Source organism: Stegostoma tigrinum, chromosome 2 (assembly GCF_030684315.1).
Source record: "Stegostoma tigrinum isolate sSteTig4 chromosome 2, sSteTig4.hap1, whole genome shotgun sequence".
Lineage (NCBI taxonomy): Eukaryota > Metazoa > Chordata > Chondrichthyes > Orectolobiformes > Stegostomatidae > Stegostoma > Stegostoma tigrinum.
The window spans coordinates 55,357,001-55,381,492 of NC_081355.1; the positions used below are offsets into that span (position 1 = coordinate 55,357,001).

The window sequence follows — 24,492 nt, forward strand, 5'->3', positions numbered from 1 at the left end:
CCTACTCTTGGACCATGGTTGGACTTATCCACCAGCAATGCAATTGGCTGAATGACTGTGGCAATGCTGCTGGACTGTATGCATTCTGTGCCCAGGACCCCCAACGGACAGTGGCACTGCCCTTGACTTTATTAGGAAGTAGAATGGATTTTCTATAGAAGAATAGGTAATAATATTTAACAAATGGAAGACCACAAAGATTCTACCTGGATGTTCCTAACTTAGTGTTTGACTTTAAATTGTTGAACTGTGCTCAGGTGTCAAACATGACTAGGCTCCCAGTATTAACTGGAGTTATATTTTCTGAAAGAAACACTTTGGAACAAATGTCACGAGCTTGAAAAACATTTAGGAAAACAATCATTCACAGTGACCTTCGTTACTCAATTGTGAAATTCAAAAGTCAAGCATCAGTATGAAAGGAGAAGCTCAACAAACATATGTGAGGATAGGGATACGTCTAGTGAAGATAACAGGGGCATAAGTAAGGGATGTTAGTGCTGAAGTGATATTGTCACTAGATTAATAATCCAGAGAATCAAGCAAATGCTCTGGGCACATGGGTTTGAATCACTCCATGGAAAATGGTGAAATTTGAATTCAATGAGTATCTGGAACTAAAAGCTGGTCTAATGGTGACCATGTAACCACTGCTCATTGTCATAAAAACCTATCAGTTTCACTAATGTCCTTGAGGGAGAGACATTCATTGTCCCTACCTAGTCTGGTCCACATGTGATAGCTGAACTACAGTAATGTAGTTGACTCTTAACTGCCCTCTGAAATGGCCCTATCCAAACCAGTCAATTCAAGCAGCAGTTAGGGATGGGCAATACGTGACAATAAAATAACTAAAGGCTGTATTCCGTTATCATATAAAAAATGTAGGGAATGAATGTCTGGGGATTGTTCCACAGATTTTTTTAGCAATTCATTGTATTTATATTTATGAAAATACAGTAATATGTGTGTAAATCACCATCATTCGGTGCCATTTTAATTACAGAAATTATAAAAATAAATAATTGAAGTAAAGTTAAGACAAAGTCCATCTTTTGTTCTCTCCACAGCTCCTGGGCTTCTGAAGTGGAAATGGACACCACTGCTGAAGTTATCCCTGAGGCCGTCAAAGCAAGGATTTCTGGACCGGACCCACTATGCTGCCTTGCTGAAGCTTCCACTGACACTGCAGCCACTGCATCGCCATCATAGCCCGGAGGAACAGACCAGGCTCACCAAGTTGCCAGCACTGAAGCCATCAGACAAGCCGATGCTATTTCAGTTGCTGCTGAAGCCACCGTAGCTACAGGGAATGAGCTGGAACTGCTATGCCTCCACTGCTAGAGCCCACTGAAACCGTCATACTACTGCCAGGCAGAATGGACCAGAACCGCTGAATCAGCAATGCTGGAGACTTTGCTCAAGTCATGGCCACTAGGAACGGGCATCCAGATCCACAACGCTGCCGCTGCTGCAGCAGGTTCTTGCAACCACCTTCCTCCAGTGTAGCCGTAGAAAATAAAGATGAATTTTGATGCAAACGAGAAATGAGGAAAAAAAAAAATGCGGCCAGCCAAATGAGCAGGAATGTATGGGCTCAGGAGCCCGAACACTTCCTACCCTGCTGCCACCTCCATCTTGCTTAGATATGACTAGAAATACCATTATGCAGTTAATTGTCCTGAGTGGAATAACAAGATTTTTGAAATTGTGCATACTGTGGAAGGATCAAAAGGAGAAGTTGGTGTTGCTGATCAGGCAAAAGGTAATTGAACTAATTACAAGAAGGTTCAGCATAGTATTGAATGCTAGTTGCAGTGTCATTCAATTATGTTACGTTGGACCATGTTCAAACTAGGTGAAGTGGTGGATTGTTTAAAATGTTACCTAGATTGTTTAAAAAAAAGGTCCAAAGTAAGGTTGAGAAATTTAAGAGAAACTTGAAGCGAAGTTCTACTTTCTTCAGGGTTGAGGATGACAACATGTTGAAATTACTAGGAAGAGTGGTAATTCCCCATGTCGTATCTGGGTTAAATCATATTTTCAGGATAGATCTAGTGTCAAGTGAAAGACCCTTACTGTTGAACAGGCCATCTGTCATAAAGTGTCAAATGAAACTGCGTATGGTATATACATGACCATTATTCTTGGGAAGTCAGTGAATTTACAATTTACACAATCTGAATATTGTTGTGTTCCCTTAACAAGCTCTAACTTCTTGAACAAAAATATTAAGCTGGTGGTCTTGGTATCAAGAGAGAGGAGTTTAAAGGGAAAATGGCAAATTATCTTGAAATGGTATCAGAAGTTTTCCCATCAATCTTCTCAAAGGTTAAAGATCCTCCTAAAGGATACAAGACAAGAGTTGAGTACTCTAGGTTTACAGAAGCAATCATCGATAAAGCGTTATATGTAAGAAGTATAGGAGTAGATCATCACAGCGCATTTTTAGTCTCTCATTAGCAAAAGACTAACAAAATTGTAGCAGTGGACTTGAATAAAGAGAAAGGGAAAAAAAACCAATTTATTTACATGTCAATTAATTAGATTCAGTCATTCTATAAAAATATATAGTAAAAAGAAGAGTATTAGTCATCAAGTTGACGGAGAAATGAATTGCAACTAGGCTGCAGTCATAGACTGAATTGTGGGGGGAAAGGGTGAAAAATTTGCTAATGATTAGGAGTATGTATAAAAAGATGAACATTGTGGTAATGAATACAGGACCAGGCAGTTGTTTTAACACTGGAGTGTGTGAAAGAAATCATGTGTTCATAGGTGAAATGCTTCAAAATATTCTAGTGAAAGAACCAAATTATAAATTAATACCTGGTCTGACATGGACTGTCCATGAAAATAACTCACTGCAAATGGGTAAGGTCTACAGTCCAATCGGTTTATGGGAAAATTTGACATATTCCTTCAGTAATGAGAGATCAATTATGGTTTGGGAAAGATCTCCATGAAGACATAGGGTTTTTAACTAAAGCTCAGTTTCATAGAAAACTCAGCAAGCTTTACAGCATTGCAGGAAACCAATCAGAAATTAATCCAAGGAATACAATATATCTAAACAAGTCACAGAAAATGATAAGTGATAATGGGAACTGCAGATGCTGAAGAATCCAAGATAACAAAGTGTGAAGCTGGATGAACACAGCAGCCCAAGCAGCATCTCAGGAGAACAAAAGCTTTTGTGCTCCCAAGATGCTGCTTGGCCTGCTGTGTTCATCCAGCTTCACACTTTGTTATCACAGAAAATGATAAGACACTATGTATTTGCATACATGCAAGTTGACAATTCTGAGGATCATTTACTCACTGCTGCCCTTAATATTCTTAGTCTTGGTAGTACAGAACTTGAGTATTACTGAAACTTTAAACTGACTGGAGTGGAGAGTGCTGATTCATTGGTAAGTGGACTGTGATTGGTAGAAGGGTTGAAATGGAGAATGTGTTAAATAATAATGATTGCCAGTTAACTGACAGCATGTGCTTACGTTTTAAAACAGGTAAGTTGCCAACCAATCAGTTTTACTCTCTCATTCAGCATAAATGTTGGTTGACTCTTGAATTGGTATTCTTACAAATTGCCCTCATGAGTGTAAGCTGAAAGTTTTGATAAAATGTATCTTCACTGTCTGTCTCATGGTGCTGTTAAAGATTGTCTACAGAATTTCTAAACCAAGGAAATCATTAATTTTATTTAAGCACAATCTACTGTGGATTTCACTTTCCCTAAGACTTCAAGGGAAGTATGGAGTCATACAGTGTGGAAACAGACCTCTCCGTCCAACTTGTCCATGTCGACCAGCTTTCCTCAACTAAACCAAACTAGTCGCATTTGCCCTCATTTGGCCTATATACCTGTAAACATTTCCTATTCATGTATCTGTCCAAAATGTCTTTTAAATGTTATAATTGTACTCGCCTCTACCACTTCCTCTGGCAGCTTGTTCCATATAAGCACCACCCTCTGTGAGAAAATGATGCCCTAAAGTTTTCTTTTAAATATTTCCCCCATCAACTTAAACCAATGCCCTGTAGTTTTGGAGTCCCTTACCCTGGGGAAGAAATCTTGGCTGTTCACCTTATCTATGGCCCTCATGATTTTACAAACCTCTATAAGGTCAACCCTCATCCTCCTATGCTCCAGGGCAAAAAAATCCCAGCCTATCCAGCCTCTCCTTATAACTCAAACCTTCCAGTCTTGGTAACATCCTTGTAAATCTTCATTGCTCCCTTTCCAGTTTAATAACATCTTTCCTATAGCGTGGTGACCAGAATTACATGTGGTACTCCAAATGTGGCTTTACCAATGCCTTGTATAGCCATACTAAAATGTCTCAAATCCAGTACTCAGTTTTCAGACCAATGAAGGCAAATATGTCAAATGCCTTCATCACCATCCTGTCTACTTGTGATGCCACTTTCAAGGAACTGTGCACTTGGCACTCTCCATAGAATCCTTACAGTGTGGAAGCAGGCCATTCAGCCTGTCAAATCCACACCAACCCTCTGAAGAGCATCCCATCAGACCCTCACCCTCTACCCTATCCCTGTAACCCTGCATTTCCAATGGCTAACCCACTTGGCCTGCACATCCCTGGACACAATGGACAATTTAGCATGGCCAATCCACCTAACTTGCACATTTTTGGACACAAAGGGAAGAAACCAGAGCACAATGAGGAAACCTACGGAGACACAGGGAGAATGTGAAAACTCCACACAGTCAGTTATGGTGGAATTGAACCCAGGTCACTGGCACTGAGAGGCAGCAGTGCTAAACACTGAGCCACTGTGCTGCCCCTAGACACCCAATGGGCCCCTAGACCCCCAGTGGACCCCTAGATCTTTGTTTTTGACACCACTCCCCAGGGCCCTACTATAACTGTGCAGGTCCTGCCCTGGTTTATCTTGCCAAAATGCAACACCTCACATTTATCTAAATTAAACTCCTTTGCCACTCCTCGCCCAGTTGATTTCATCCCATTGTACTCTTAGATAACTTTCTTCACTGTCGACTCTACCACCAATTTTGGTGTCATCCACAAACTTACTAACAACACTATGTATATTCTCATCCAAATCATTTACATAAATGATGAACAACAGTGGATCCAGCACCGAACCTTGCGGTGCACCACTGTTCACAGGCCTCCAGTCTGAACAACTCTCCAAGGCCAAGGTCCTACCGTACAGCCAATTTTGTATCCAATTGACTAGGTCTCCATGGATCTCATGTGATCTAATCTTACTAATTAGTCTACCGAGCAAATCATTGTGAAAGGCCTTGCTGAAGTCCATGTAGACAAATAGGTTTATGTGACATTGTATCAAATGCTGTGCTGATATATTATCTAACTCTATTGCACATTAGGTAAATTTAAACCCTTATGCTGAGAATTAATTTGGTTTAACCCATCCTCTATCACTAGTTGTCTTGCTGAGAAAATGCTAATGCATCAACTTCTACGATCTCACTTAAAAAAACTATTAAAATTCAAATAAGCATTTTGGTACTGGAATTAAATATTGGTAAATTAAGTGGGAATGGCAAATTCCCTTCATTGAAGGGCATCAATGGAAAGATTGTTGTTGCTGACACTCCAACTGCAGAAGGCGCCACCACAGATGTATTCATTCCCAGGTAGCTGCCTGCGTCAAAGAATATGCTGAAACCTAATACTGAGTAGCATTAAGTACTTTAATAAGTGCAACACCAAAAAAGAAATGTTTTTCAAAATGTTTCTCTAGTGCAAAGATTAAAATGACTTTCATTCTGACAATGTAGTACCAAAGCTGTACTTTTCACACTGAGATCACGAATGCAATTTGACCTTGGCTCGGGGAGGAGCAGTAAATAGGACAAACAAAGTAGCAAGTGAAGCTTGTGGGGCTGTGAACGGTCGTAAAAGGATCAGTGAGCAATATGACCAAGGTTTGAGAGTGGCAGGGGGTGGGTAGCATTCAGTGGGAGCACAGTAAGGACATCAGTGGTGCATGACACATGCATGGGTGCATGGCGTGTGCGCTGATTTCCGGCTTGTGTTCAGTCTCAGGAGATAGACCTGCGTGTAAAATTGGTGTTCATCATAGTAAAATCCTTCAGATTGCCAGATTTACTGAATTCAATTTCAAATCCTGATTTTAATTCACAACCTCCAGGCAAAAGCAAAATATTTAACAGCAACATTAAATATTTTATAATTTGTGCTGTTCTAAAGACATAACAAACTGGATATTATGACAAACAGAGGATTTTGGAAGGAGACCAACCTACGTACGAAGTAGGAATTACTCTAGAGAGCTATTTTCAGATCTGTTACATGTGAACTGTTCATGAACTGACCAATTTTGAAAGCAATCTAAAAGCAATAATGAACTGGAGAACCACAGCTATTAAATAAGTCATATATTACTAAAGTTACATTTGAAATTAAAGTAACAATTCTGACATCAAATATTTTGTCTTAAAATATGTGTAAAAATTTACTTAATGATTTTGGTTAGTTATAGAGCCATAAAGTCAGTCATAGTTGTAGAGGTATACAGCATGGAATAGACCCTTCAGCCCAACTCTTCCATGCCGTCCAGGTTTTTCCAAAATGAGCTAGTCCCATATTCTTGTAGTTAGCTCATATCCCTGAAAATCTTTCATATCCATGTACTGTCCAAATGTCTTTTAATTATTGTAATTGTACCCACCTCTACCACTTTCTCTGGCAGCTTCTTCCATATATGCATGACGTTCTGTGTGAAAAAGTCAACCCTTAGGTGCCTTTTAAATTGTTCCCTCTCACCTTAAACCTATGCCCTCTAGTTGTGGACTCCCCTAGCCTGGGGAAATGATCTTGGCTAATCACCTTGTCTATGCCCCTCATGATTTTATAAACTTTATAAGGTCACCCCTCAACCTCCTATGCTCTGGGGAAAAAAAGAATCCCAGCCTATCCAGTCTCTCCTTATAACTCAAACCTTTCAGTCATGGTAATCTCCTTATAAATCTTTTTGCACCTTTTCCAGTTTAATATCATCCTTCCTAATGCAGGGTGACCATAATTGTATATGCAGCACTCCAAATATGGCCTTACTAATGTCTGATATGGCTGTAACATGATGTACCAACTCCTGCACTCAATGTAGAAAAACTTTAGAAATAAAATTAAAGGTCAGTCATCTTCTGCCTGCTACATCTATTTTCTATGTTTGTAATGAATCTATTCTCTAAGTTTCTGGAAATTGAGTTGTAGTTCTTTGTAATATTCAGTTAAATATTAATGACCAGTTCACTATATTATGTTATATTATAAAGGGCATCCTGTGGGAAGAAACTTTTTTTGGTTCTCTGGTTGTATGATTTTACCATTCAAATAGAGTTCGTATTAAGGATATTTGCATTCATGCAATCAACATGACAAAGACGCTCATTGAGAATGACATGGGATCAACAACTTAGTTATTCTAACAGCATTCTCTTGTCTGGAAAAATAGGGTCCTGAAAATCTTAGTTTGTAAACAGGCCTTGCTTAATGCTAACTAAATGTGAGTGCTCGCACACAGTAGACCTGCTGTCAAGCCTTGAATAGTGCATAATAGAATCAAACCTCTCACATAATTTTCTACATGAAGGACTGAATTATCCTTTTGTATCTCTTGATTAGCCTACTCCCCTTCACTTTGTGGCTCAGTAAGTAACTCTCTTAGGTATAATTTTCAGCCCTATCTAGGAAATAAGGACAAAAATCATGGCTGATACTTCAATGAAGTATCGAAGAACTGTTGCATTGTTGGAGGAGCAGCCTTTTGAATGAGAAGTTAAACGTAGAACCCACCTCTTGCTTTGGTGGATGTAGAAGAACCTGTGACTTTATTTTGAAGAAGAGCAATGGAGTCATCCCTCATGGCCCCATCACATGTTTTTAGCTCAATCGGCAGCATGCAAAACACATGCTTTGGTCGATATCACATTGCTATCAGTTGGGAGTTTGCTGTTTATTTTCTTATTTTTCCACAGGACGTCAGCATCACTGGCTAGACCTGCTGTTCCCTAATTGCCCTTTATAAGGCTTCCTGAATCACTGTCATTCATGTAGTGTAGGGACACCCGTAATGCTGGCAGATAGGCAGTTCAGGATTTCAACCCATGCGATTCAACAGCAATATCATCCCAAAAATTAGGACAGTGTGTAACTCGAAAGTTAACTTGCAGGCGACGTTCTTGTGGTTTGTCCTTCCTGGTGGTGGAGATCATTGGTTTGGAAGGTTCTATCAAATAAATTGTGGCAGTGCATCGTGTGCAACTGTGGAGGATCGGCCGAGACAGCAAATGTTTTAAGGTGGTGGATGGAATGTTAATTTTGTCCTGACATTGACCAACTTATTGACTATTGTTGAAACTGCACTCATCCAGGCACTTGAAGCGTATTCAGTCTCATTTTTGACTTGTCCCTCAACATTGGCGGCTGCTTTTTTTTCCCCTCTTGCGTTACAATAGTTACTACACTTCAAGCCTACTTAGTTGACTGCAAAGCATTTTGAGACATCCAAAGGTTTTGAAAATCACTAGACAAATGCCGGTCTTTATTTATAATTAGAATGCAAAAACACTAAACGGAATCAACGGCAGGCAACGACTCACTAAATTTATTTAACATTGGAACGTGACCACGAGAATAGACCGACCCGCACTCCGTTCCCTGAATTTTCTCGGGATACATGACTTCTTTTGTGATCACGTAAGGCACGATTTATTTGTGTATAGAATAACCAATCTGCATAGCATAAACCAGTTTTGCATTAACATCAACATTTTCGGTGTACTTGTCAGGATAAGATCTGCAGGTCATGTCACTTGTGACCTCTGTGTGTACCTGGTGCCATACTGTAATGCAATAAAAAGAGTCGATTGTTTGACCTTGTGAATCAAATGGGGGGAGAGGGGTTAAAGGTATTGCTGCCTTAACAGATTCAATTTTAATTAGTTTTAATTAGCCATTCAGAAAGAAATTAAAGAGGTCATTAGAGAGAAGAATAGGAAGCCTGAAGTCCTGGGAGAAAGGGAAGGGATTTATTCAAATATTTGGTGGGTAGAATTTAACAGCAGTCAATACATCTCAGGGGAGTCCGCCTGACGTATAAACAATGGGAGAAAATCAATAGTAATTAAACAGAGTCCAGATCCGCTTCAAAGATCCTGAAGTGGTTGAATTTCAAGCTTACAGAGGGGAAAGATCTCTGGCGATTTACTTTCCCAGCGCCACCGGCATCTCCTCAATCTCCATTGACGCTACGGCGTATTTTAAATTGCTCTGTCCTCAATGATGTGCGTCAGGTCCAATAACTCCTTCCCCCAGGAAATGGGGCCAGTCTATTCGAATGAGGTGCTGGGTCTGTAACTTTGCTGAGGCCAGGTAGAAGCTGTTTTCCTGACCCACAATATAAGTCCTGACGTCAAAGTCACTGTATCTAATAGCAACCTGGGTGTTGCCTATTAATAACAGACAGTCCGACTCTGGGCCAGGAGCAGCGGTGTTGCTCGGCACCCAACTGTCCAAACGGTCATCAGTCCTTACTATAATGTATGACAAATTGCAACGGTTCAATAGACATCAATGGCGCCGTTTATTCCTATTTTTGAAGTCACTTTTTGGTTTCATTGTTAAACTTGTTGCTATAGAGGAACTGAGTGACCGAGTCCCGTTTTCCCCTTGTGAATTCTAGTTTTGACAACGTCAATACTTAAAGTAATTACTAAAAGTTAGTATTTTACTTTGTTAAAGATCTAAGTAATCAGTCCACTAGTTAGACAAGTCCTGTAATTAAATTATTAAATGAATGTTTATATGCACACGATGCGCTTTAATAACAGGTTCTCGTTTCGCGATGAACAAGTAACTCCGAAGTTGTCAACGACCCTCCCTGTCCTTTATCCTATAAATACCCCACTCAGCTGTTTGATTACATGGGCAACACTTTAAATACAATTCACATCGCCAGCTGAACGGGCTGCTTGAGATTCTTAACGGTGTTGGAATCGCCCTCTCTATAAACTTGCCTGTCATGATTTAGTTAGGTAACGATTTGTGAGTCTCACAGCAGTCACATTGCGGTCAGAGCTCGGGTGTGATTCTGCTGGTTTGGTCGTACAGCCTGGGACGATTAATGACGATTCTTGTTCCCCCGTTCTCGTTTGGTCTGACTGGGTGATAAATGACACAAATCGCTACATCTCTGGCTGGGTTAAGTCGGAGGCAGCGGATTGGCCCCTAGCTGGGGTAGAACTAGCTCCTGATAAATCGTCTGCTGCTTTTGGATAAATTTACAGTACGGAATTGGCACAACTGCGATATGTTTATTGCGTGAAACGGCGATGCCACATCCTGGGAGTACCAGCTAATACATAGAGAGTGTCCCACACCGGTGCCCGATCTCCCTCCTTGTTTGAGGTACGTTTGCACTGAAGATGCTGTAAGTTTGCTTACTCTGTCAGCTAGTCTGTGTGTGCGCGCGCTCGTTGGGTCAGTTCAGGGTCGATCAGATAAGGCGAGTAACTTTCCCGCTCAAGGTTGGAGGCGCCATGGCCACCCTAGACTTCTCGGATGTGGAAGCTTTCCTGGACCGCCACCCCGAGCTCTTCGAGGATTACCTCCTGAGAAAGGGCAAACGCGAGTCGGTGAGCAAGTGGTTGAAGGAGCACAAAGTTCGCTGCTCGGCGGGAGACGAGCAGCAGGGCCTGGCCAGGGAGACGGGCTGCAGCCCCCGAGCCGAGGGCGTGCTCCGGCGCTCGACCCAGAAGGAGCTGAGGAGGAGTTTCGCCAGGTCTAGAGCCATGACATCCCACCGAACCTGCGATGAACATGTGTTTCTGCGAGGCCCGGACTCTCCCTCCAGCAGCAGCGGCAGGAGGGCCCTCCTAAGAAAAGCCAGCTCCCTGCCCCCGACCACTGCCCACATTTTGAGTGCCCTCCTGGAATCCAGGGTGAACATCCCACAATACGCCTCCGCCGCCATCGACTACAAATACAAACTCAAGGACTCCAACGAGCGCGAGTTCTTCCTAGAGCTTGTCAAGGACATCTCGAACGACTTAGATCTCACCAGCCTGAGCTACAAGATCCTCATCAATGTGTGCATCATGGTGGGTGCGGACCGATGCTCACTTTTTCTGGTGGAGGGGCCGCCCCACAAAAAAAAATTGGTCTCAAAGTTCTTCGATGTTCATGCGGGGACCACAGTGGTGCCTTCGTCCAGCATGGAGAACTCCAACGAGGTGCAAGTACCCTGGGGGAAAGGAATCATTGGGTACGTGGCTGAACATGGAGAGACGGTCAACATGCCTGACGCCTATGAGGTAAATGTTTCCTTTGCCTTACTGAAAAATTGCCACTTTGTTTTCCCTGGAGGGCCCAGGGGTAGGTCGTTTCTGTCAACTCTTTACTGCCCTAGTTTACATACCACCTACTGTAACATTGAGCCAAAATTTTGTTCACCTACTGGCTGGGATGGCTCTAAAATACGCTGCCAAAAATCTCTAGATGGTTTGGGTCTGGTGGGATGTATATATCTAAGGTTTTGGAGTATATATTTTCTGATGTAAAATTCCAATCCAGAGCGATCCATGCCTGTTTCTAAAAGGAGATAGAAGCCATGCAATCAGTGTCTCTGTTCAGGGAGAAAGGGAGGCAGTTGGAATATTTTAGTATAACTATGTGCCTTAAATTTGATTGCTGTTTTATAAGTATGGCTAGCCAGCTAATTTTCACAGGATTTGGGAAACCTGACAGCTAGAGACAGAGGTACAGGAATGCTGAAAGAAAGAGGCAATTAGTTTTTTTTGGCACTGCTTTTAAGGCCAGGAGGAGCACTGGCACTCTCCCACTCGATAGTTGGATAACCCTTATAACTGGACGCAACATGATCAAGTACACTCCACAGTATTGGTACTACAGTACCTTGTCACTGCACCCTTTCCCTGTAATTGGATTCTTAGATCAATTCTCCAATTTGTTTGTCCCACCCATCACACCCTAACGACTCATGATTAGCCCCGACTCTACAAACAACTGTGTATGCTCTAACTTCAAATTTGCTGCAGCCTTCTTGCTCAACACGGAACTGAGCTTGTCAGTCAGGCTGACCTCCTGGAGCAGATGCTGGTTAAAATGAAAAAAAATCTCTTGGGCTTCAGGAAAAAGTGGACTTTCTTGCTCCATGAGCAAGGAAATGCTATCTAAGTAAATACCCAGGCTGTTGAGTCAGGAAGGAAGTAATTATTAAGTCATGCTGAATAATGCTCACAGCAACAAAATTATTTGCCCATTCTCTGGAGACACTGCATCTTCTCTGTGTGAGATTGTTAGCAGATCTGAACTTGGGTTGGAAATCCTCCAGAATTGTCCAAGATGTTGCAAAATCTGGAATTACTCTTTAAGGTCACTGCAGGAAGCAACATGAGAGATAAATGATAGGAACAATGATGAGTGCTGTTTCGATTTTCTTGGAACACTTGCTTATCAGTTATTATACAACAAATTAGTGGATAAAATACACTGGAGAACTGAGAATTGAGTCATGACAAGCCAGTTCCTTTCCAGTTTGTGTGGGAAGATGGTATGTCAAGAGGATGGATGTGTTGAAAACTGAACAGCAGAAGTATGGCAGTGGGGTTGTTGGAGACAAAAGACATAAAATGATACTTCCATGAAAGCATCCATTTAGAGTTAGCAACCTTATCCTGAACATTCTTAGTTTTAGAGGCAAACACAGGTTGGTAGTGTCATTAGGATGCCATTGAAAATTCAGCCCCTTTACTATTTTTGATGCTTTCTGTTATGTTGTTTAAGGGCAAGGTGTTTAATTTTTCCCTTTTCAAGTAAGTTGCAAGCCAGGAATAGAGTTGTAGTGATGGGGCAGGGGTGTTGGATTTTCACTGGTACCCAAATGATGTTAACGTGCCACCCTTACCCCTTCAACACAACTGGGAAGAATATGAACAAAAACAGAAGTTCTGGAAAAGGTCAGCAGGGCCAGCAGCATCTGAAGAAAAATCAGAGTTAACATTTCAGGTCTGGGAACCCTTCCTCAGAACATAGGAAAGTCATTCCATTTGTGGGAGACAGCATCTGTGAGACACTACTCCTCCAATCATAGTTATTGTCTACTGATGTTCCACCAATCTGAAGTTTCTGCTCTCCCACTCTTGCTGCTCTTCCAGAAACAGAATCTGTGATTTGTGCAGCAGTAAACATGAGAAAGAAGAAACCTATGACTGGACAAGCAGGGGTGGGGTTACTGTGGCCACTATGCACCTGAATTATAGAAGGACTCATCTGAGGAAGGGTCACCAGACTTGAAACATTAACTCTGATTTTTCTTCACAGATGCTGCCAGACCTGTTGAGCTTTTCCAGCAGCTTGTTTTTGTTCCTGATTTCCAGCATCCACGGTTCTTTTGGTTTTTATTTAGGAAAAATATGATTTGTAAATAGTTTACTAATGGTCTTTGTAAAACATGAATGTGTATTGACTGTCATTTAAGTAAACAATCTGTAGATAATTTTTCATTTTGGCATTCTGTTCCTTGAAACATAAAACTATTTAAAGTCACAACAACCCTGATGTCCTCTCATTTACAGAATTTTGAGTGGTGTGGATAAAATTACATAATACAAAAGGGCAGAGGTATCTGCCCAAGCATTATTGAAACAATTGGGTCTGGTGTTCTGCTCCCCTAACAACCAAATTTCAAGTTCTCTTCTTCCACTACCCAGCCCTCCCATATGATAGTCAGGTTCTGAATTCCCCCTCACCCAAACAGTCTGGTTCTGTGCTTCAACCCTCTCCCTCCCACCCAAATTTGACTGTTGGGCTGTGTCTTCCACCTCCATCCCTCAGACATGTGGGCTGTGTCTCCTCCCCCACCCTGACACTTGAGCTCAGTGACTCGAAGGCCCAGAGTCAATGGGCATTGACTTTCTGAACAACTGACTGTTCCAGCCTTTTGTAACTCGGGTGCATAGTGGCCAGAGTAACCCTCACCCTCAGCTTCGCCAGTCATAGGTTTCTTCTTTCTCATGTTTGTTGTTGCACAAATCACAGATTCTTTTTCTGGGAGACCAGGAACTTGAGATTGGTGGAACTGGAGCAACTTTTTCAGGGAAAGTTCAACTGCTGCATTGATTGGGAAATGGTGACAGTGAGGTGACTGTGCAACCATTCACCTCAAGGGCAGCAACATGTTAGATTTTGACAAGTGTGTCCATGGGATATACGGATTGCAGCAACCAACCACTTTAAAATAGTACCTAATTTTACATCTGCATTTCTTGGTTATTAATCTCCCTGCCAGTGGAAACAGTTTCATTATGCAGTAATTACAATCAAAACACTTAATTTTTGACACCTCCATGAAATCTCCAATTCACCCCGATTTTAAACATAATACCAGTTCTGTAGCCTTTTCATATAACTCCCCTCACAATTGATCTTCTTGTCAATCTCCCTTCCTCCTTCTCTGAGATGCTACTTAAACAATGGTAGCCACGATAGTAAAATACTCTGCTGAGGCCTAATCAGTGACTTATTTTTAAAGTGGTGCCATAACTGTTCAGTTTGAGGTGACAGAACTATGACAACAGCTAATTTGTCAATGTCTTATGAAATGGCACCAGCCCATGTCAAAGTTTCTGTGCAATGTTTAAAGGAACTTACATTTCATAGGATGCAGTTGATTTTACAGCATCTGACTTGTGATCATTAATTAAATATGCTGAAACTGCAGCTAGCCAGCAGTTTAAAATTTCATATGTTACAGAGAGTTTTGAGAGCTTAAAGTCAGTCATAATAATTCAAAGTGGGAAAATTTCTCAGTTTTCCAAAACATAGTGATTATATAAATGACGAAATAAACTACTTTACTTTGTCATTGCACAATGACCAGAGAAATTCTTCTCATGAAATGATAAAACTATTTATGCAATTTATTTTGAAAGGAAGTTTTTGTGCAGTCTTAAGATATTTTCTTCTGAATACTTGATAGCCAAAGATATTTTGATAGAGAGATTAAAACATGTCTAGATTTAATGAAAAAAATGAAGGTTATAACAAATGGATTTGAAGGATAAAATGAGGGGAAAAAAAATTTTACATTTAAGTAGGAACATCTTGAGAATAAGAGCTGGCCAATATCTGTAAGACACAGCAATTGGAATTCTCTTCATATGCTGAAGGCAACATTGAAAGCAATCATTTTCTATTTTCCAGTACAAAAACTAGAATGCTTACGTTCATTTTAAGACCAGCTAGCACATGGGAATGCGTAGTTTTGCAATGTATTCATAAGCTTACAGTTTTTTTGGAAACAAAAACAGCCAGTTTCAATGCACCCATAAGTGACAAATGATTATCGCTTCCCGAGCAATGAAATGAGGCACATGACTTATACAAAAGGACACGCCCTAAGTAGATAAAAATGGCAATAAATAAGACACTATGTCACTGAGAAAATTAATATAATCTAAAGACTTGGAGTTGGCAGTCTGGAAGAAGTTATATGGCATAAAATAGTGCACAGACAAGGTATTACTATAGTGCAAGGCTAGGTAGAGAAAATAGATTGGCTCCATTACAAATAGTTAGGTCAAGAACAGAGGTGAGATCAGGAATTGAAGTTTCAAGTAAGAGGACTGTGTAAGGAAGCATATGAAATTGCAATGGGTAATTTCTGTTGAATAATAATTTGAGATTGAAACCACAGAATACTGCAAAAATTAGATAAGAGTCCAACAACAAAGATCAAAAATCAGCTGGCATTTTGAGATTCATTTGTTTACTTTTCATCAGCATTTAAGAAAAACACATGTACCTAGGACAGAAATTTTGTAAAAACTACCATAACCAATTTCAGAGTTCCTGCTATCTCTGAAGTAATTTAATGTGTGCATTTTATTAATCTTCACAATATATTTGTGCCATCCTGAGGGGCTTTGTAAAGCTAAAATTCATATCTAAAATATGGAATAGGTGTACAGCTATTAATATGAGCTCTTCAATTTCTTTCATTGTGCTTTGACAGGAAAAGGTTTATCACATCTATATCATGTAAATAGATATTAATACTCATTGTATTAGCCCCCTTAGTAAATAACTAATGTTATCCCTCCATAAACCTATGTTAATTCTGTTATAAACTTAAAAAACAGAATAGAGCCACCCCTGAATTCAGTGGTGTCAGTAATTATAAACATTTGGAAAACTGTAATCTTAGTTGCTATAATTGTATAGCGATATTACATTAACTTCTCTAGTGGAGCTGGAGGAACACAGCAGGTCAGACAGCATTAGAGGACCAGGAAAGTTGACATTTTGGGTTTACACCCTTCATCAGGATCAGTCCTGATAACTTTTTCTTCAAAGCGCATCACCTGACTGGTTTTTAGTCAAATGGGTCTGCCTAATATTAACAAGATTATTGCAGAGAATGAAATAGGTTTGCTCTAGAAAGGCCCTAATCTTAAATCCCTCACCCCCCCCCCCACGCCATTTTTGATTTGATTTATTATTGACACGTACTGAGATACAGTGAAAAGCTTCAATTGATTGCTGATGTTAATGAACGGAAAGGTCTCCCTCTTAATTATTCTTCTGCTGCTCAGAGGACCTGGATCTGTGGATGCCCAGAACTATTTTCAGGCCTGAGGTTCCCTGGGAGAAGACATAAACAATTCTATAACTGTAGGTTAAGAGTGCCTTAGCACTGATGGCATTATGAGAGCAGGACAGGAAAACACTATGAAGCTTACGAGGCACGGTGGCTCAGTGGTTAGCACTGCAGTCTCCCAGCACCAGGGACCTGGGTTCGATTCCCGCCTCGGGCGACTGTCTGTGTGGAGTTTGCACATTCTCCCCGTGTGTCTGCGTGGGTTTCCTCCGGGTGCTCCGGTTTCCTCCCACAGTCCAAAGATGTGCAGATTAGGTGGATTGGCCATGCTAAATTGCCCATAGTGTTCAGGGGTGTGTGGGTTATAGGGGGATGGGTCTGGGTGGGATGCTTCAAGGGGCGGTGTGGACTTGTTGGGCAGAAAGGCCTGTTCCCACACTGTAGGGAATCTAATCTAATCTTACTGGGTTGATTGCCCATTGAAGTCTTCCGTGACTGGTCGTTCATTTCTCTAGCCAAATCTGGGACATCTCCCTCATATGGTGTGAGGAATTTCATATCCACGAATCACCAGGTATGTGGGAGAGATTTCCCTGCCATGTGACAAGCGGAGGGTGTGAGTATGAAGACAAGTTGGTGGTGGTACAGGAGCAGGAATGCTGCTGGTTTGTTCCCAGTGAGTGAGTCAGAAGTGCAGAGGGCAGCCAGAGTTAGTAGTTTAGGAGGCTGAGGTGGATGAGAGCTGTTAAGTGGACATGCTGCAGTATGGTGAGAGAGTTGTCCATGAAACTTGATGAGAGATGTGTGCAGTAGCAGAATTAGTGAGTGAGTGCCCCTGTGAGTGTGAGATAGCAGAGTGATGATAGTGGCACTTAACCGTGTGAACACAGAACATCATTCAGTTTCTTTCTGCAGACCTGTGCACTGTACTTTATCTCGGTTACTTCACTGATCCAGCCTTCTACGCAGGCTGGCTGTTTCTGGTGGCAAGTTTCCAGTCAGCATTATGGCACTGCTCACTTTTTCACCACCCGATTCACCAGAACATCCAGGCCCATGTCAGTGAATTGACTTCTCTTTCTGGGCCATTTCCTGAATGTGGGACTTTGTGTACTGTAGCGTGAAAGACAGCTTCTGGCTTTGACCATCAGAAGTGCCGTACATCCGGGCTCTAAATGTGGCACCAGCTGGGTAAATACCTAGAAGGTGCTGACAGTGTGAGCATCTCTGCTCTCATGCTGTGTAATTCCATCAGATGGGTATCCTAGAGCTCAGAGGCATAATTAATGTGGTGAAGAGCAGAAGATGATGGAGTGGGCATAAGGAATCTCACTAAATGCAAATGGAAAAATTCAACCCATAGTCAATGATGTATATTTGTGTTCTTGCAGTTGTAATGTAGAAAAATAAACACAGTAAGATTCCATAAATTGGGGGCAAAAAAGAGAAATAATTCTTACTTAGTGTTAATCATAATATCTCAATGTTTTTACTTTATCTCTGGTTTTTTAAAAAATTAAAATAACTTTTTTTGTCATTATATTTGTCCTCTGCATATTTTCCCCCAGGTCCTTCCTTTCTCCTCGAACAAAACTTGTAACACACTTGTGCACCTTTTAAAGATTCTACCTGGTCTTCCTTTCTCTGTGCAGTATTCATAGATTCTATTCTTTACATTTCTCATTTGTTGTTGTCTTTATTAATGCATTCAGGCTTACATTAATTTAGTCCTGAGCTTGTGATTTTAGGAACGAAGAGCTTTATTTCTTATGCACATATTTATTCTATACAGTTCACATTATATCTTCAGATGTGACCTGCGTGGCCCCTATTGATATTGGGCTGGATTTAATAGACTGTCATGACTAAAAAGATTCGTGAGGAGACTTGCAAACAATTCTTTGAACCATCTTACTGCCGTTTAGCTCTATATTGAGTTGGGGTGGGACATCCGCCCCTTTTCGTTGGCAAATTGACTCAGAACTGCTGACCACTCAGAGGCCAGAGGTGATAGTGGGCATGATGGCCACTGCCAGAGCTGCAGTGAGGCCCATAAAGTTGCCTTCATTGTTGGAGCTAGTATTACAATTGAGCCTGGGATCTTATAAGGGCGCCGGTAGTGAGCCCTGGTAAATTAGGTAAGGGGTATGTGGTTTCCAGCGTAGAAATTTTACTGGATAGGTTGGGAAGTAGTATTTTAAACCTTGTGGAAGTGCTGCCGTGGGCTGAAGGAACCTGCTATTGACTCAATTCCCTCAAGCACAGAGTTGTTCAAACTTACTGCTGAGTTCAAACTGACCCCATGGGGTGTTAAATAACCCCACTCCAACCCCCCCCCCCCCCCCCCCCCCCCATGTGGGTATTACACACTTTATGGAGGAAGTGTAAATGTTGATGTCGAGTGGACAAGTGTTTTAAATTGTTAAATTTATTCCAAACCTCCTGCTCTTTACAAAAAAATGTGGAACAGCTTACCTTGGCAGTGAGAGTTGAAAGACTGATCAGTTCACCGAGTTGCAATGGCATTTTGTTAGACTACCTTGAGAACTGCTATTATTATTATTACATCTTTAATAATAGTTGGCTACTTTCCATTACATACAGTTGTCTCAGGGGGCTGAGAGGAGAGGGTGAATGTAAGATCACAATTTGATTGACAGCTCATGTAGTTTAGTTGCCACTGATGTGGGGGTTATGAGTGCAAGTCCATTTGTTTTGTTAGATTTAAGTACTTGAGGGGATTTTGAAGTTTCTAAAATTTCATTAATAGAATTACTTAATTATAGTAAAGAGTACAATACATCATTACATCTTTATTTCATGTCGTTATGTCTCTCAAGGTGGAAACTAGATGAGTTTGACGTGGATGGTCTAAGGACAGAGGAAGTGGCTGAAGAGGCATAATTGAGATGACTTCGAGTTAAATTGGCATAGGGGCTATAATGTGCCATGGGAGTGGGTGGGGGTATGAGTTTTACATTGACATTGAGACCAGAAGGGGCTGGTAGGGAAATATGAGTTGGCATGTAGGCATTAAAGAGCCACAGCAGGCATGTGGAGTCAAAGCTATAAAAGGCCATCATGGTGAATGTCGGGAGTAATGGGTGTTGGAGAGTGAGGACGAGATGGCGTAATATTAAACAAAAAGTCTAGGATAAATTCCGAGAAAACCAAAATGGGCCTTGGTACTCAGCAGATTCTGTAGCTCCTTTTGCGATATACTTGATGTCCTGGGCTGTATGCACTGAGCTAGGAAATTTTCTGACATTGGTTACCCATCTTGGGAATGAAAATCTAGCTCTTTCCCCCTCGGAAAGGTGTCAAGGGGTTGGAATGCAAAAGGACATCAGATTTCCTCAAAACAAAATTAAGTCTGGCCTTCTTGCAATGAAACCTGTGTCTGTACTCGAATATAAATAATGTTGATACATTTCATGACTTTGCCTCTCCCACAAGATTACTTTAATTCGCATCTTCTGGATTTCTTGTCATGTCACTGAAATTGCCCTTTGAAAATCCATGATTTTAATCATAGTCACAGAATAATGCAGCATGGAAACAGACCCTTCATTCCAACCAATCCATGCCAAGCATAATCCCAAACCAAACTAATCCCTGCCTGCGCTGCTCCTGGCCTATATCCCTCCAAACCTTTCCTAGTCTTGTACTCACCCAAATGCCTTTTAAATGTTGTAATTGCACCCATATCCACCACTTCCTCAGGAAGTTCCTTTCATTCCATTCGCAAGCCACCTTCTGTGTTTTTTAAAAAAAAATACCCCCATTTCTTCTTTTAAATCTCTCTCCTCTTGCCTTAAAAAATATCTGTCCCCTAGTCTTGAAATCCCTCATCCTAGGGAAAAGACTACTAGCATTAACTCTATCTATGCCCTTTATTATTTTATAAACTTGTATAAATCAAATTTTAATAATCAAACATTGTACTTTCAGGAAGGTGGCATTCCTGTGCCTCAGTGTCTGCCTATTTGTGGCCTCCAATTCAAGTATATCAGGCTCAGCCCTAGAATGGATATCCCTGTTGTCTAAGTTCTGTCCACCTACTAGAAATCTTGTTTGCTCCCTCTCCCCTATCTTCTAATTTAAATAATTCAAACTATATGAGACAATTTGGAAAGATTTTATAATTAATAGCAAACAGGTTCACTTTTTTTCCAGAAAATAGCCTTTATAGACCCTCAGTCCCACTGAAATATCATTCCTACTTCCACTCTAAAATTTCTTACTCAACTTAAGACGTTGTGAGTGAAATAACTCCACAGAGGCTGGTATCCCATCACTGAGTCACCATTTGTTTACACCTGCATAGTTCTTGACTTCCTCTGGTTTGACTTCCTCAGACCCAGCTCTGAGTGAGCAGGATGTCTGACACTCCTGTTTACATTTATCAGCCAGGGCTCCCTGATTGGGGCTGTTAACCTGGTCCAATCAGAAAACTCACTCAGGTCCACTTGGCTGATCTCTTTACAATCACTACAGTAAAGTTTTCTGCTGATTCACCAGATGTAATTGTTTCCATAACTCTCTCTCTTTAAGACATACAGACACTGGCTAACTCATTGATTGTTCTTGAATTCTAAGAAAAAGACTCCGGGGATTTTTCCAGCTACCTCGACAACGTTTAGATTGCAAAACCGCATATCTGCTGGAATGGAAATTTCCGTTCGAACCAAATCTGCTTCTGCACACTTTGTCTGGGTCATAAGAGCTCTACACAGTTAACTCTTCTATTATCTCAGGAGGTTGCATGTTTATTATTAAGTTTAAGTACCATGATTTCTTGTAAATGCAGTTTTGACCCACTGCTAAAATAATTTCTGAACTTTTAAAAACACATCCCCTTCGCAGAAGAAAACTCAGAATCCCATTTACCTTTCCTTTTGAACCCATGTTCCCAAACAATGGTAACAATAATAATAAATTTTAAACCTTCATCATAGTTATTTTCATTAGATCTTGGACTGATGGTAGTTTTTTTTTAGGATTTTCTCTGAAAATTTTTGCAACAGTATTACTAATGTGCTCTGAAATATCCTCAGTCTACCCATGGTTGCACATGTGGACGTCCATGCCCAGACAAATTTTTAAAATTGCTGTAAACTACAATTCCTCATGCCATGTTCATGTTTCATTCAATCTATTCCCCCAGTTGCCTTTTCTTCTGAGATACTGGAGGCGGGGCAAAGCAAAACTCAACTTCCATGAGAGTCAAATGGAGAGACTGGATTGACCACATCCTTAGGATGCATGAGCTCTGACTGCCAAAGTAAATCTTCTTCGCCCAGCTCAAGGAAGGCATATGAATGAGGGGAGGACAAAGGGAAGTGTTTCAAATACTCCCTAACAGCTTTCCTCAAGGAATGAAACACAGATATTGAGGAATGGGGCACCTTCATTCAGAGGGAACAGACTTGGAGGAATCTACTGTATGAAGGGACAGAATTGTTTGATAACATCCAGTGGCAATAGGGCCTAGAGAAAGGAATGCCAGTGATTTTAAGGCCAAGGACCAGTTCCACCTCCTGGAAACACCTGCCAAATGAGTGACTAGAAGTGTGGCTGTAAGACCAGACTCATCACCCCAACAAGGACCCACAGAACCCAGGGCCAGTAACATGAAATTTCCTAGGTATACAATTGTTGCTGACTGGATCAACTATACACAATACACACAAATCAGATTTTAAACTAACACATGGTGCCCATTGTGTAGATTGTTACTCACTGATTTGTTAATAGGTTTTCTAACCAATCATTTCCCATTGCCTTTCTACCATCTGCATTTATTCTGATAGCTTGCTCCAGTCTCAAATATGTCAGACTTGGCTTTTTTTTAGTTTTGACATTTTATGTAACAATGGGAACGCGCTTGTCAAGTTTGTATTGTCCATTTGTCTCGGTTATCCCTTCGATAACATCTGCACTTTTTAAATTCATGTACATTCCCAAGAAAGCCATAACCCCCTTTTTGAAAAACTATATTTAACAATAATCAAAATTTGTGCTTTCAGGAAGGTGAAGGACTAGGGGTGTTGTCATTGGCCTAGAAATCCACTGAGCAAGGTAATGTTTTGGGGACTTGGATTTGAACCCCAATATAGCAGATAGTGAAATTTTAACTCCAACATCTGGAATTAAAAATGACAATGTAATCTTTGTCATTGGGAGTTTTTAATGTCCTTCAGGGAAGGAAAACTGCTGTCCTTAACTCTTCTGGCTCACATTGACTCCAGGCCTGTGGTGTGGTTGACTGTAAGATGTTGTAGCAAGCCATTGAGTTGTATCAACCACTAAACACCTTGCACCAGAAATGACAACGGCAAACTCAAACTTGTTTACCATGCACAGTCTTCCTTACACAGACCAAGATTTGGAGAGCTGTCTAGCAAGATAGTCAAGCAACAGCCTGATATTGAATGTGAGGTATGATTCTGTGAGTATGACTCTGCCCCAGATAACGCTATCATCATCCCTGGGTATGGCAGAATCTACCAGCAGGACAAGGCCAGCAGAAATGGTGGCACAATGCTAAGCAGAGTTGCCCTGGAAGTATTCAGCATCAACTTGGGACTTTTTTGAAGTGTTATGGCATCAGATCAAATATGGGCAAAGAAACACCCTGATTACTATGACTTAGTGCCTTCCCTCAGCTGATGAATTACTACTCCTCGATGTTGAATACCACATCAAATAGTACTGAGGTGGACATGGTGCAGAACATAGACAAGTAGGGGCCCTCCAATTCCATCAAGTGGCACAACAGTACTATTGCTAACTGTGTGAGCTGGTTGAGTGCTAAAGGATGTAGCTGTTAGATTGAGTTTGTGGCAGGTGGTGAGGGAACCAACAAGAGGAACAACTTTTTAATCTCATCCTCAACAATTTTATGGACAGATGCATCTCTGACAATGACAATATCAGTAAGAATGACCACAGCACAATCTTTGTGGAGATGAAGGTGTGTCTCCATATTGACAATGCATCCATGTTTGTTCGTAGCCTTTGAACGTAACAAGGCAAGATTAGCCATCCAAGAGGTGCTGTGGGCCATTAGCAGCAGAATTGTCCAAACACAATCTACAACCTTATGGCCTATTATATCCTCCACTCGTACATTACCATCAAGCTAGGGGATCAATCCTGGGTCAATGAGGATTGAAGAAGGGTATGCCAGGAAAATCACTGGGCATACCTAAAAATGAGGTGTCAAGCTGTTAAAATTATGTAACTGGACTACTTCCATGCCAATGGATGGATACAGAGAAGACGTTGCCTGGCTTAGGAGCATTTTAGTTTTAAAATGGAGGCTGGATAGGCTTGGGCTATTTAAAGTGGAGAAGGCTGAGGGGAGATTGAGGAGCATGCTCACGGAGGAAAGGAAACAGCTGTTCCCCTTAGTTCAAGGGTCACTTGTAAGGGAACATAGTTGTAAGATGAAGGGCCGGAGGTTTAATGGGGTTTTGATGAAAAGGTTTTTTCCATCCAGAGGCTGGATAGCATCTGGAGTACACTGCCTGGTGAGAACACTCAGGACCTTTAAAAGGGTACATGGGTGAGCACTTGAATTGTGATTAAAAATTCTAGACCATGGACCAAGTAGTGGAAATTGGGATTAGTGTAGATAGGTCAGTATGGATTCAATGGGCTGAATGACTTCATTGCTTAATGTTTCTGACTCTGCAGTCTTACTGCATCCAGTTGTGAGTGATGATGGACAATTAAACACCTCAATAGAGGAGGAGGCCTCACAAGTACCTGCAGCCTCAAAGATAAGAAAACTAAGTATATCAATGCAGAAGATGAAGATGAAGC

The 24,492-nt window shown here is 41.2% G+C and overlaps 1 protein-coding gene across 4 annotated transcripts in view; it reads left to right on the forward strand.

Annotated features, from left to right (window-relative positions):
- Nucleotides 1-10,157: 10,157 nt before the first annotated feature.
- The window catches only part of pde11al (phosphodiesterase 11a, like), a 282,715-nt gene continuing 268,380 nt past the window's right edge, over nucleotides 10,158-24,492 (forward strand). For all 4 annotated transcript variants that reach the window (XR_009447140.1, XM_059654047.1, XM_059654050.1 and 1 more), the window contains exon 1: nucleotides 10,158-11,356. Coding sequence is in view for 3 of the 4 variants with exons in the window: in XM_059654047.1 (XP_059510030.1) it covers nucleotides 10,583-11,356 (774 nt within the window). In the remaining variant the exon portion in view is untranslated. The remainder of the gene's footprint in view (nucleotides 11,357-24,492) is intronic.